We start from the raw sequence: 15,268 nt of genomic DNA, 5'->3' as shown, positions 1-15,268 counted from the left end.
GGCCCTGCCAATGACCATTAGTTGTCGACAACATAACATGAAAAATATCATTTTCTGCATTCCTTTATTGAAAATATTTGTCTTTTGTGTTTTTAGCTCTCGTCATCTCCCGCTCTATCATCCTCCGAACCGAGGCCGTTCAAATGTTCAGACTGTAGCATAGCTTTCCGAATCCACGGCCACCTGGCGAAACACCTGCGATCAAAAATGCACATCCAAAGGCTAGAATGTTTAAAGAAGTTGCCTTTTGGTCTATACGCCGAACTGGAGAGGTCTAACAGTCTGTTGACGGAGATAAATACTTGCGACGGGGACCAGTGCCTTGAAAGCCTCAAAGTAAGTGAAACAATCTCAAATATACCATTAGTATACTATCTTGACAATATTTTTTGAACAGCCCTGGTATACATGTCATAAGTTTTAGATGGTTCCTCGTAGGTTTGTTCCTAGCGATGCAAATATAGGAATGTGGTAGATAGGGATGCAAAACATGAAGAAATGATGATAGAAGTCAAACGAAACCTAAAGTTTCATTTATATTTAAGTTTTATAGTACTTGGAACAAGGTGCTGTCAACTGTGGAACCTGCTTTGATGCTGGAGATACTTTTTAAAGATTTTATACACTTTCATTCGATCACTCTGGGCTGATTTTTTTTTGTTCTGACTGTGGATCTGTTATTTACATGATTTGGCCTACTCAAGTCTACATATACTAGGGTTTTTGATATATGGCTTTAGTGAGAACAAATTGGTTTCAGTATTTGTATCCGATAATATGAGTCCATTTCTAGTCGCTTGGGACAAGCAAACAGTCAAAACAGTTGAAAAAAGCAGGGAGAACTAGTCAAAGAAGACACAAGAGAAGACCAACGGACATACTGAAAAAATAATGCAGACTTTTTTTTGGATATAGTCATAATTTTTATGATTTCTCTTGCAAAAATTATTCTCCATTAAGATAACCCTTGCTCATATAAGCAAAATTACACCATTTGAAATCGACCATCCACCAAATTCACCAGATTTAGCACCGTGTGTATGTTTGCTGTTTAGCTTTGGAACAGACGTAAAGTTTTGATTTTGTTGGCATACTTACGACTTTTTTTTGTTTCAGATGTTAGCTAAGAAAGTGTTTATCAACCACCCGAACAAACTGACCGATATAGATCATAGGGAGAACATTAGCGCGGATTAGTAGAACAATTTTTGTACATATTTGCTATTTAAACTGCTGAAGACTGAAGATAAGAAAAATCTATTAAGAAAGTATACATTTTATAAAATATTTTATTGTTAAAAACATTCTACTTACAGAATTAGATTATTATTTAGATGAAGATATATTATATATTCTCGAAGGGACGATTTTAAAACTATAGGTAGCTTCCTGTGTAGTACCGTTTTTAATTGTATGAATTGATTCGTTTTATTTAATTCAATGAAATGTTTTTCCTACGAGTTGTATAAAATACAGCCATTAATTCATTACATCATCGTGAAAACTCTTTAGGTACTCGTCAAAAGCTTGCACCACTTCATTTTCTTTCCAAAGCTGCTTTTATAACTCATATAAGTCACTTGGTGATAAATCTGGAGGATATATTGGCTGTTCTAGCGTTGATCACCGATATCTTTTGTTATTTTTCTCACCTTCACCATATGAGTAACGCTATTGCTCATAAAACTGCCGGAACACTCACTCCTACCAAAGCACTTCTTTCGTTTTCATTGAAACGAAGAATTGTGGTCCCCCTTTTAGGAAACTGAACATACTTAGTAGTTTGCTGGTCCAAAATACTGCTTCTATAGCTTTCTGGCTGAAAAAACGCTATTGTCTTCAATCCTCTTTTTCTTCATATATGCATTTAGGAAAAGGAATTGTATGATAAAATGCAAAAATAATGGTGAAAAACGTAATTATAAAATATATAAAATTGATTTTCTCACCCAATATGTAAGTTCCAATTACGTTTACTACTTATTGTAAGTTGTTCAAAACAAGAGGATCTACACAACATTGCAAATTTCCTGAAACTAACTGTATGCAATACGAGTTCGAAGAAGAAAGGAAGCTAAATGTTTATTTTTATCATATTCACAAAGTACCCAGAGTCTTTTTGTGTGCTGTTATGTGTTTTTCCGTAGATCTACCTGTTTGCCCAATGTACCGGGTGTCCCAATAAGAATGGCTCTCGGCCATATCTCAGGAACCGTTTATAGTACAGCTTTGGGAAATAATTTTTTATAACAAAAGTTACCTCGAGAAAAGCCTGGAAATTATTTTCATATTTGTAAGTCCACCGCTAGAGGGCGTAATTGAATGTCAAAAATTTAAAAATAAAAAAAATACAAAATTTACATAATGAAAGGGCACTGAAAATCCAATCATCGTATTCTTCGCAAAATTCTGCGAATATTTGATTTCACAATGTAACTCTACCTTTGCAAATAAGAGGTGGGGGTGAGTGGGAACCTTGCTATGAAAAATGGCTGTAAGTCAGATTCTGCTTAATCGATTTTTGCAAACTTGCTCTCGTTGAAAACAGATCTTTTTCGTTAATATAAGAGTTATAATTACGAAACAGCCTAATACGTAATATGCCAGCTAGGGGGCGCTATTTTATGTTTTCAGAAATCTAGTTTTCTTTGGAAAATATTAAATACAAGTATGCACTTTTAACCCTGTATTACAAAATTAGACCAAATTATCAACAGAATATCGAAAACCGCATGTCGATACCTTTTTTCTATCTCGAGATATCTTAAGAAACGTGTTAATTTTTAAACATAACTGATGATGTCTCCTGTAAACGAAATTACGGAAATCAAAGTGGAAACAAGTAGTGTGCTGTGAAAAAAAATTAAAGTGTGACACTTGCGGAATGCCGACAGAAGTGAATACTTATTATAGATTCGATTATATTCGTTTGGTTCAATTAGATTCTATTCGATTAGATTTAATTTTATTTAATATATATTATATCTATAATTTAATATAGACATATAATATATACCTAATTTAATACATAATATTATATACTAGTGATTTTACCCGTTAAAATTAGGATTAATAAGATATAAAGATACAAAAAGCTTTAAATTATTATTTTTCTTAATAATGTAACCGATATTTTTTAATTTAAAAATTTAATTACTGCATGTAAATAATGCATGGAAGAGTTCATTTATTTTTAGATACTCTCATTAAAGGGGAGGCCGTTATACAAAAGTGGCTTTTTTAAATTTGATGATTACATTATTCCTTTCAACCTATTTATCCTCAAACTGTATTTTTAAACATCCTATTTATTTTATATAATAATAATTAAATTCACTATCAAATTTGAAGTAAAACTTCTTTTGAAAGTTTGTTAATTCTAAAATTAATGGGTAAAATCACTAGTACAGTTTGTCAAACGTAGCAAAAAGTTTTAAAATTTCGGCGATTGTAAGATTTTCAAATTCTTTCCTACGTTTGACAAACCATATATATTATGTATTAAATTGGGGATATTTTAAATATATTAAATTATAAGCATAATTATAATAAATAAAATTAAATCCAATTAAATGGAATCGAACTGAATCGAACCGAATATAATTGAATCTATGAGAAATATTCACTTCTGTCGGCACTCCGCAAGTGTTCCGCTCTAATTTGTTTCCATAGCACACTACCTGTTTTCACTTTGATTTCCTTAACTTCGTTTACCGGTGACATTATCAATTTGTTTACAATTTATACGTTTCTTAAGATATATCGAGATATAAAAAAGGTATCGACATCCGGTTTTCGATATTCTGTTGATAATTTGGTCTACTTTTGTAATACAGGGTTAAAAGTGCATATTTGTATTTAATATTTTCCAAATAAATCTAGATTTCTGAAAAGCATAAAATAGCGCCCCCTAGCTAGCATATTACTTACTAGCCTGTTTCGTAATTATAACTCTTACATTAAAGAAAAAGATCTGTTTTCAACGAGACCAAGTTTGCAAAAATCGATTAAGCAGAACCGGACTTACAGCCATTTTTCATAACAAGGTTCCCACTCACCCCACCTCTTATTTGCAAAGGTAGAGTTACACTTGTGAAATCAAATATTCGCAGAATTTTGCGAAGAATACGACGATCGGATTTTCAGTGCCCTTTCATTAGGTAAATATTGTAAAATTTTGATTTTTAAATTTTCGATATTCAATTACGCCCTCTAGCGGTGGACTTACAAATATGAAAATAATTTCCTGGCTTTTCTCGAGGCAATTTTTGTTATAAATTTTTTTTTCCCAAGGCTGTACTATAAACGGTTCCTGAGATATGGCCGAGAGCCATTCTTATTGGGACACCCGGTACAGTTTTGATAAATCCTCAATAATTAATTTATAAACTGAATTAAAATAACTTACATTGAATAAACGTACATAAACAGATATTTACAGCCAGTATAATCCCTGCACATTGACTAGATACGAATGTAGAAAGACTGCAGGGCATTTAGGAAGAAAAAAGAGATGGAAATGAAGAAAAACTTAAATGCAGTAAATGACAGTAAAAATAAATGATAGTAAATGACAAAAGTAAACTTGAAAAGAAAGAAAAAATTCATTGCGGTATCAAAATATATCAGTAATATTGCTGGTAAATGTTTTCAGGAAAAACTGATAAATGATTTTAAGTAATATTATAGGTTGAAAAATATCTTATTGAGACTTTTCACTTCCCTAAGAACAATATTAGCTAACCATATTACTAGTTTTTAAGTAAATATATATAAATTTATTTTTTTAATGTATTTTATCATGGGTAAGCTTTTTGTTTTATTTATTTAATGACGAAGTTATTTTTACCAAAAACTGGTTAGACGATATTGTTACGAAGTCTTGAGGAAGAGCTATGTACTCATTAATTTTTTTCATTGTATATAGACAAAATAAGGAACCAAATGCTGCTTATAGACGAAGAGGCAGCGCTGAAAAATCTCTTTGAATTTACTAAAGCTAATTTTTTTACAGTTGATTAGTGTGATTGTGTAGAGAAACATACTGCGGTCGGTCAAGCGAAACGTAGAACAGGGGTTACTGAGAGGGTATCGAGTTGCTTTCCTACGAAGGTAATTATTTCCATTTACTAAGGCTGAAAATCAGTACACACATTCTAAATTGAATATAAATAAAAGTTATTATAGTCGGTCAGCTGTATGACGGGACAGAGCCGGTCGGTCGGTCCCAATGAATGTACAGGGTTATTCACTATATTTTGTCCCCCTTGTAAACTGCTTTATTTACAGAATTAGAAAAAAAATGTAAAATACAAAAGTTATTCGATTTTTAAATTATGATTTTTTGACATACATATCGTACTAGTGACGTCATCCATTTGGGCGTGATGACGTAATCGACTACTTTTTTGAATGGGAATAGGGGTCGTGTGCTAGCTCATTTGAAAGGTTATTCAATCATTGTTTATACAGGGTGTCCAAAAAATTTTTTAAATTAAATTAATTGTTTAATTAATAATTCAAAAAAAGTTTTTGGACACCCTGTATAAATAATGATTTTAATGTTTATATTACTGCATAGAAAATTGAATATCCTTTCAAATGAGCTAGCACACGACCCCTATTCTCATTTAAAAAAATATTTTTTTTAAACACACGACCCCTATTCTCATTTAAAAATCTAAACATCCCGTTAGTCAGCACAGTAATTCAAGAAAGAGCCAACAGACATCACGAGAAATTGGAAGACCACCCCAACCAATTAATATTACCATTACTGCAGTCACTAAACAACAGAAGATTGCGAAGATTATGGCCCATAGATCTTCGCTGAAACTGAGGTGAAACCGCTGGGTGATGTACCTCATAACGCCATTTTAGTGTACAATAATACATTGATATATGTTATTGTACTTGTTATCAAATTAGCTTATAGAATATGTAATTCTGATTGTTAATAAATGCTTACGAAAAAAAAAAAAAATTAAAAAAATAGTCGATTACGTCATCACGCCCAGATGGATGACGTCACTAGTACGATATATATGTCAAAAAATCATAAATAAAAAATCGAATAACTTTTGTATTTTACATTTTTTTCTAATTCTGTAAATAAAGCAGTTTACAAGGGGGTCAAAATATAGTGAATAACCCTGTACATTCATTGGGGCCGACGACCGGCCCTGTCCCGTCATACAGCTGACCTACTATAATAACTTTTATTTATATTCAATTTAGAATGTGTGTACCGATTTTCAGCCTTAGTAAATGGATTTAATTACCTTCGTAGGAAAGCAACTTTGATACCCTCTCAGTATCACCTGTTCTACGTTTCGCTTAACCGACCGCAGTATGTTTCTCTACACAATCACGGTAATCAACTCTGAACAAACTAGCTTTAGTAAATTCAGAGAGATTTTTCGGCTCTGCCTCTCAGTCTATTAGTAGGGGGATTATATAATTCCGCCTTCTTAACCCGCCAGTGGTCGCTATATGAGATTTTCTCTCACGGTTTCAGAAAATTGCGCACAACTTTTTTTCTGGAAAATTATACGCGTTATATACGTTCCTTCTAGTCTCCTAACTATCCTCCTTCGACAATCTAATAGACTCGTCCGCTCAGATAGTGACTCGGTTTACTTCTTATCACCATATTGTTGAGTCAGTGCGCTTGATGTGAGAGATTCTCTCATCAAGCGACCACCGGCGTCACCAACTGTGTATAAAAATTAATTTTATTTCTCCCCTTAAAACCTAAAATAATATCCTTTTATGATGTAATAAAAGGCGCCGTGGATGTGGTCGATGATATGAAAATCCTATATTATGTTTCACGCGTTCGTTGTAGATGGTCACTTACCATATATTTTTCAATGTTTAAATATTGGCGGCATCAATAGTGACATTTTATATAAAGATAATAATAATAAAACAGAAAAACGTTCCTTTTTAAAACAAATTGCTTTATCGTTGATGAAACCTCATCTTTTTTGTAAAATTTTGTAAAGAAAGGAAAAAGTTGGATATGTGAGAGAAAATCTCACGCGCGACCACTAGCGTAACAGTCGACCTAGCGACCAATGCCGGGTTAAGTAAGAACTTTGTAGCTTTCCACGAGTAGTCAGTGGCTTGGCTTGCATCTAGTTTTTGTAGCCTGAAAAGTTGCATTTTTCGGCCATTATGTAGATTTGCCATTATCAAGACTAGGAACATTAGATGTTTTGAATTGTAGTCTCCGCCACAAAAAAACTAAGCCCAAGTGTTTCAAAAAATGTTTTCAATTCTGGTTGTTCTAATGTTTTGGTGGGCAATATATAGCTGAAAATATTCAAAATATTTCAAATTTAGATGATTTTTTGAAGCTATAAAACGGTTAAAACACTAAGGCCCGTATTCATAGTCGGTACTCAAGTCTGAGTCGATGCTTAAGGTCGACCTTGAACAAATTCTTATACAAATTTGTATACAAATTTTTTCAAGGTCGACCTTAAGCATCGACTCATACTTGAGTACCGACTATGAATACGGGGCTAAATCGAAGAGAAATCCTATCTACAACCAATGAGCGACGCAGTTCGACGTCCAAGCGACCAATGAGCAATCATTTCAATATAATGCAGCTCCTGATTGCACTACCCAGTTCACACGGATCTGGTACAGTTATCTAACAAAATTTGGTTCCTTATTGTAAATTTACATTAACTTTTTTATCTTTTAACATCAATAGTATCAATTGGTACTATGTATAAGTGTATGTATTGATGGGAACAAAGGGTTTACTACACAGGAAATAAAGTAATAGGTTTTAAGATCGACCCTACTATTCTGATGTGTCAAATATGATAATTGTGATATATTTTTAAGTGTTGTATATATATGTTCAATAGACACTTGGTCTTTTTGCCATGAATTCAGAAGGTGCATCTTTTGTTTTAAATTTCTTGTCGAAAAGGACTTTGTCTCACTGTCAGCGTCAACACAAATTATATTTTTTGTTTTATTTATTATTATTGACGCTTTAAATTGTTGCAATGTGATACACGGCAATATCCAACCTCATGACGCATGCGCACGTATTAAGAAAGTTCATAACACGTATACAGTATATTCTTTTTCTCATGATCATCAACTCTAAGGACCTCATTGCCTTCCTTATGTATGAACAGAAAACAAAAAAAGTTGTGACTGGCTAAATGACACCCAAGTCTATGCCATAAAAAAATGATCATCTTTCAGTGCGTCACAGTTTTTCGATTTCTTTCTAACGCATTAAATTGTATGTGACAGAAAAAACGCACGTCGGTGATTACAGACATTTACAACATTTATTCTAGTTATTCTAGTTGTCGATAGATGACGCCATAATAAAAAAAATATTTTTTTTAATTAGATAATAATATTACAAATATAATCTGTATAATTTATAAGACTGTACAAATCAAAGAAAATACCATTTTATAAATGCAAGAAACATTTTTTGATTTGTTTTTATTCCAAATTGAAAATAAAATGTAACAACCGTCAGATTTAACTAAAATGTCATGTTAAAATAAATGTCATAAATGTGTATTATCACGGACTTACCCTTTTTCCTATCATTTGTTACGCACTGAAAAATGCTCATGAAAAGGACAATACAACATATTTATATAAAACGTTAAAAAACATATTGAGTAATGCTCTAATAACATTGTAATGTAGGTATAGCTATGTTGTCATAAGCAAAAAAAATATTTTATGAACAATCATTCGGGAAACTGACAGTCTATCAACTGTTACTGATTGACAGTCTGTCAATTTTCACTGTTTGATAGCCTGTCAACTGTCAGTTCTATCAGGAAAATGTATTGTCTTTGATTGTATTGCATCAATTTAAAGTGTCTAATGGATTGGTTGTGTCTTTCGGTGCAGTTTTTTTTACAGAAATAAAAGTTTAGATGTTGATTTTTCTATATTTTATACTAAACGCAAGTATGTTGTCGACTCTGGCATTGAGATACTGATCTTTTCGACATTGGAAATTGTTTTTATAATCTTATATAAGATTTTGTTTGTAAGAGTTTAATTTTTACCTGTTTTTAGGTATCTATTGCATAGTTTTTATGTACGCTGGTTAGGAATAAATGTTGTGTCTTTTTGAAAACAAAACCTGTCTAGTTACGTTGATTTTTATTGTATATAATTTGTTTGTATCATATTTTTTGCCAGGATACATATTTTGTTAATATTGTTTCCCCTGTTGAGAAAGTACAAGAAATTGTTAAAATAATGTGTTGTTTTCTTTTATTCCTTGACTAACAAAGAAGAATAAAATGGGTGTTTGTAATTTCCATGTTCAGAGCAATGTAGTGCAAAAATGGCAAAGCAGCAGGTCCAGACCAAATCCCAGTAGAAAGCTTAAAATACATAAATGATAAAACCTTAAGGCACGTATCCACTATGTTGGTGTTCCGCGCTCCTGCAACTGCTCCGCATAGTGGATACGTTGGCGCTCCCCATCGGTGCAACAGTGCGCGTTCTGCCCAAAGATCTTATACACATAGATTTGGCCAACTCGGAAAAATAGCGTAACGCGGAGCAGTTCGGGTCGGTGGTCTATCTATCTCCCTCTAGCGGCGCTTAGCTTTCTCTCTCTAGCATATGATGGCCGCCGCCTGTGTGTCACTGTCGTTCCGTTACTCCCACCTCTTGGTAGATACGCTCACACTCGCACGACAGACAAAGATAGCTAAACCACCGTACTTGATATCGACGTTACACCCCGATGCGTTGAGTGGCATATCCCTAGCCAAGTCTATTTTCTTTACATGTCTCTGGCTCTGCCTCGGTTCTCCAATCGATGGCGGTTTATTTGTAGAGGAGCGCATGCCGTATCAATTGGAACAGTTGCAGGGAGCACCAACATGGTGGATACGTGCCTTTAGACATTATAGTAAACTTGTTTGGAATACTGTACAATAAGATATATACCTAAACAATAGTTACTCTCCGCTTTTTGCGCTATCCTTAAAAATACAAACGGTAAAGAGTGCAGTGAATACAGAACAATATTAAGGGTCGATTTCTCATACCTGCTTTAATCTGTGGTTCAATTGACTGGGGTTCATTCTTGTCTTGAACTTCGGTTTTGTTTGGAAATGCAATTCTCATTGTCAGTTCACGTTCTACAGCTTTCGAGAAATGCCAATAGATGGCAAGAGGTAAAAAACTATCGCCATTTTGTATGACCTTTTTATGCTGTTTCTGAATAAAGTTAAATTTAAGTATTTATAGTCAGTCATTTTAATACTTATAAATAAATATAATAAAAACAAAAATAATGTTATCGTTTATCGTTATGCTTAATATAATATAGTAAGTTATATTTATATTAGAGGAAAGTCGCCAATTATGGAATACCATTTTGTTTTGGGGATATAAAATAATACCTCTGTAGAAATGAAAACAATTTAATGTTATGACACATCAGTCATACATTTTTATGTAGTAATTAAAAGCCTTCTATTAAATATCTTAATTAACAAAAAAAATTTTTATTCTACTTTAAAATGTATAATATATGTCTGAATTGCCAATATAAATGAGTGAGATTAAATAAATTATTAGAAGAATTTTTTTGCTTAGCAACAACACTTTTGTTTATTTTAATAATATTTTGTATTTTGACAACGGCACCCGATTTGGGCGTCGAAACGTTAATAAAATTATTTTTTTCATTTTAATTGTGGCTTATTTTCCATATAAATACTTAATCATAAAAATGCCACAAGGAAATAGCTTCAGAACAACATTAACAAAAAAAAAATCGAACAAAAAACAAAATCCCAAATGAGTAACCAAATATGGAATTAGTACCCATATATGGAATATAGGCATAAACCAACGTATCAATAACAAAAATAGACATAAATATCTGAGATCAAATAAATTTAAATAAGAAAATTGTGAAAAATGAAAGAAGTAGCTTAATTCACTTGCAGACGTCACATATCCATGTATGAAACTCTGGACCAGCACAATAATCATGAGCCCACTTACACTTAATCCACTATTCCATAATTAGGCACCAACGACTGTCCATATTTGGATTTGTACATTAGTTCAAACTAGTAACAACATTTTTCAAGTCGTAATGTTTTAATTACAGGTCATAAAATCAAAATAAAGGTACTAACATAATAAGTCTGCATTCATGCATAATAACCAATAATACTCGTTGAATATATTTACCTTTGAAATTTTCTGCAAGACGATCAAACAAAACGCGCCTGTCAGACACGTATCGTTCGCGCATCTGACACAGAGGTGTGAATACGATAATAAAGAGAGCGACTGAAATAGAGGATGGTCTTGTAGTGCGGTTCCAACTTATATTTTCGGAGAAATCAAGGAATTCCATATTAGAGCACTATTCCATATTTGGTTACTTTCCTCTATGACAGCGTTTCATATTAAGTTGCAATAATACAACGCATGCGTAATCCTTGAAATCATCTGAACTGGGAAACTGCCATCGGTTGAACGTGAATTGAGAAAGACAATTTTGACTTTAAACTGACGTTCACTAGAAGTTTAGGTTAAACTGGGGTTGAACTTGATATGAGAAGTCGGCCCTAATACATCATGAATGTGAATGTGCATGTTAGGTTGATTTTGAAAAATTATTTGACAAAGATTGACATGAACAATTAGTCCAAATTCTAAAAACAAAAAGGACAGAATAATAACAAAGACCTGTACTGGAATTAAAAAGCACAGATGTAATAGATAACGAACCCAGTTCAGAAATTCTTCTTCTTAAGGTGCCTATCCGTTCCGGATTTTGGCGATCAGCATGGCTATCCTAGCTTTGCTTGATGGTATTCTGAATAGTCCGGTTGTCGATGTATTAAACCACTTTCTCAGGTTTTGAAGCCAAGATATTCTTCTTCTCCCTGGTCCTCTCTTTCCAAATACCTTGCCTTGAAGAATGAGTTGCAACAAGCCATATCTCTGTTCATTCCTCATAACATGGCCAAGATATTCTAGTTTGCGCTCTTTGATTGTGTCAATAATCTCGTATTCCTTGTCCATTGTAAGTAGAACCTCAACATTAGTCACACGATCCATCCACGAAATTCTCAAAATGCGCCTGTAACACCACATCTCGAATGCCTCGAGTTTTCTCAAAGAAGCCTCGGAAAGTGTCCAGGCCTCTACTCCGTATAACAACGTAGAAAATACATAGCATCTGATGATAGAGATTTTGGTAGCAAGTGGTAAATCGTGGCTTCTGAAAAGAGACTTCATCATTATGAACGCTGATCTCGCTTTTCTTATGCGTTGTTTTACCTCACTTAAGTGGTCCCACTGGCTGTTTATGTTGGTACCTCGGTATGTGTAGCCGTCGACCCTGTCAATTAATTGTTGGTTAACCAAAATCTGTGCATTTAATATTTCGCGCTTACTGACTACCATGCACTTTGTTTTTTTCGTATTGAGATCAAGTCCGTATTCTCTACTTATATCTGATATGCGCGACATTATTCTTTGCAAACCATCTAGACTGTCTGCAAAACTACAGCGTCGTCGCCTTATCTAATATTGTTCAGACGCACTCCATTGCCTAATACGCCTTCCTGTAGTTCTCCCAGCGCTTCCTTGAAGATACATTCAGAGTATATATTAAACAACACCGGGGACAGAATGCATCATTGCCTCACTCCTCTATCTATGGAGACTGCCTCTGTCAATTGGCCATCCACTTTAATATTGGCAGTTTATTGGTTGTAATACAAATTATATATTATGATTTTCAAGTCTCTATCATCTACTCCCGCTTCTTTCAAGATGTTTATGAGTTTATCATGTTTTACTCTATCAAACGCCTTTTTGTAGTCGATAAAAGAAATATACACGTCACAGCCAACATCCCTGCATCTTTGCATAAGCACTTGGACAGCGAATAGAGCCTCTCAGGTGCCTAAGGCATCGCGGAATCCAAACTGCGGCCATGATACCTGTTCTTCGCATTTTTTATATATTCTGCCGTGTATCACTTTCAGAAACGTTTTAAGTAAGTGGCTCATTAGGCTAATTGTTCTGTAGTCCTCGCATGTTTTGGCTACTTTTTTGGGTAAGTTAGGAAGGTCGACTTTAACCAGCTTTGGGGTATTTTTCCAGTTACGTATATTTATATCAGTTCAGAAATTAAAATCAGGAAAAGATCTAGGAAGGGATGTATTATGTCTCTCTTACTATTCAATGTATATAGCAGGTATATAGTGAATATATGTTTGGAGAAGCATTACCATAAAATTAACGGAAGAACTAGTAACATAAAATATGCAGATGACACTGTTATTATGGCAAGCTCTGCTGAACAACCCCCAACTGCTAATTAACAAGACAAGCGGTTCCTGTGAAAAACATGAGCTAAAAATGAATATAAAAAAGACTAAACATACGTAAATATACAAACATAACACCATAAAAATAAAGTTACAATGTCAACAATGTAACAAATAATGTTACAGTGATATGAAATGCTAAGATGCTAAGATTAATCTCTATTCTGAAGACGTAATGAATAGAACACTCTGAGCAATCCATAGGTATTAAAATAAATGGTGTTAGATTAAACCATCTGAGATTTGCCGACGACACCGTTCTGATCGCAGAAACACGAAGAGCTACAGACATTGGTGAATAAGATAGCAGACTGCAGCGAAGAATACGGACTATCTTTGAACATAAAGAAAACTAAATTTATGGTAATATCGAAATCAACACGAAATGTCCAAAATTTATATTTATACAATGAAATTATCGATCGAGTTAGCAAATACAAATATTTAGGCACTTTTATAAATGAAGACAACGATAGCTCAGCAGAAATCAAAATACGAATAGAAAAAGCCAGATCCATATTCACTAAAATGAAGAGAGTGTTCTGTGGAAGAGATTTGAGCCTTGAAATGAAACTTCGCCTGATGAGATGTTACGTACTTTTTGTGCTGTTCTACGGAATGGAGTCATGGACGCTGAAAAAGATTGATACCAAAAAATTAGAGGCATTTGAACTGTGGATATATCGCAGAATCTTGAGAATATCATGGACGGAGAGAGTCACAAACGTCGAGGTCTTGAGAAGAATGAATAAAGAAAAGGAAGTCATATTTACGATCAAAAAACGAAAACTGCAATACTTGGGACACATTACAAGAGGCGAAAGATATGAACTGCTTCGAATAATTATGCAGGGGAAGACAGCAGGAAAAAGATCCATAGGAATAAGACGAAACTCCTGGCTAAAGAATCTACGGGAATGGTATAGCTGTAGCAACAACGAATTGTTTCGGTCAGCAATTTCGAAAATACGTATAGCCCTAATGATCGCCAACCTTCGGAACAAAGATGGCACTTGAAGAAGAAGTTAAAGAAAAAGGAGATCTTTTCGCCGTACGCTGTCGTCCAATATTGAGAAATCAACTAGTATGTTGTCCACCACCCTAGTTCACTGCGTGTTCACCCCACACACATTTTCGTGAAGATCGGCCCAAAATTGGTCGTTATGCCATAAAATTAGGATCAAATTGGTAAAAATTATGAATTTAAACAAAGAATACAGTTTACTTATATTTATATATAATACAAAATTTATAAAAAATATAACTTTAGTAAAAATAATATATTCACAATTTGCAGATCATTCGGATTCTCAAATCTGAAGGTTTTGATTAATTCAAAAAATATATTCGGAGCTCACTGTTATGACAATCCACAAGCTCCTATTCCTATTCAATCTCGTTCAGAGGACCAACTGCAATGTAGATCTTATTCTTCTTCTGTTTCTCAATCTCTATAGCCTTTTCGAACACCTGAATTCAATGTAGATGTAAAATGTATTTAGTACATATATAATTTCATTCACTGTCACTACTAACGATTATTCTTCTTCGTTTAGTCGGTTTTTTAATACCATGAGGCATTTTCTTCCTCCGTTTCTGCATTTCTAATTGTTTTTCTAAAATTTCTAGTTGGGAGAGTTCTTGACGCGCCTCTATGGTTTCATCCATCACTACGAACGAATCCTGAAAAACAAAAAACGATTCAATAAATGGACATGTACGATGAAGCTTGGAGGAATAAAAAATAATGGACGTAAATAAAAAAAATCTCCCTTATCTGAAAAAATCTACTTTACTCTTGAGCGAAATTCATATTTTTTGACATACCTCGTATAATATTGATAAAATTTGATACATTATGGTTGCATCTTAAGTTTTAG

The 15,268-nt window shown here is 33.6% G+C and overlaps 2 protein-coding genes across 4 annotated transcripts in view; one reads left to right on the top strand and one right to left on the bottom strand.

The window, feature by feature from the left end:
- The window catches only part of LOC114349472 (uncharacterized), a 120,720-nt gene extending 111,452 nt beyond the window's left edge, over window positions 1-9,268 (top strand). For both annotated transcript variants that reach the window (XM_028299855.2, XM_028299856.2), the window contains exons 8-9: window positions 97-336; window positions 1,117-9,268. In XM_028299855.2, the coding sequence (XP_028155656.2) occupies window positions 97-336; window positions 1,117-1,197 (321 nt within the window). In that variant the 3' untranslated portion in view covers window positions 1,198-9,268. The remainder of the gene's footprint in view (window positions 1-96; window positions 337-1,116) is intronic.
- A 5,335-nt stretch (window positions 9,269-14,603) lies between these two features.
- Window positions 14,604-15,268, bottom strand: part of LOC114349470 (Fanconi anemia group M protein homolog) — a 32,142-nt gene continuing 31,477 nt past the window's right edge. For both annotated transcript variants that reach the window (XM_050654261.1, XM_050654262.1), the window contains one exon: window positions 14,604-15,071. In XM_050654261.1, the coding sequence (XP_050510218.1) occupies window positions 14,904-15,071 (168 nt within the window). In that variant the 3' untranslated portion in view covers window positions 14,604-14,903. The remainder of the gene's footprint in view (window positions 15,072-15,268) is intronic.

Source organism: Diabrotica virgifera, chromosome 6, assembly GCF_917563875.1.
Source record: "Diabrotica virgifera virgifera chromosome 6, PGI_DIABVI_V3a".
Taxonomy (NCBI): Eukaryota; Metazoa; Arthropoda; class Insecta; order Coleoptera; family Chrysomelidae; genus Diabrotica; species Diabrotica virgifera.
Note: the sequence above shows the minus strand (reverse complement) of the source record. Positions and strands in the feature narration are given on the sequence as shown.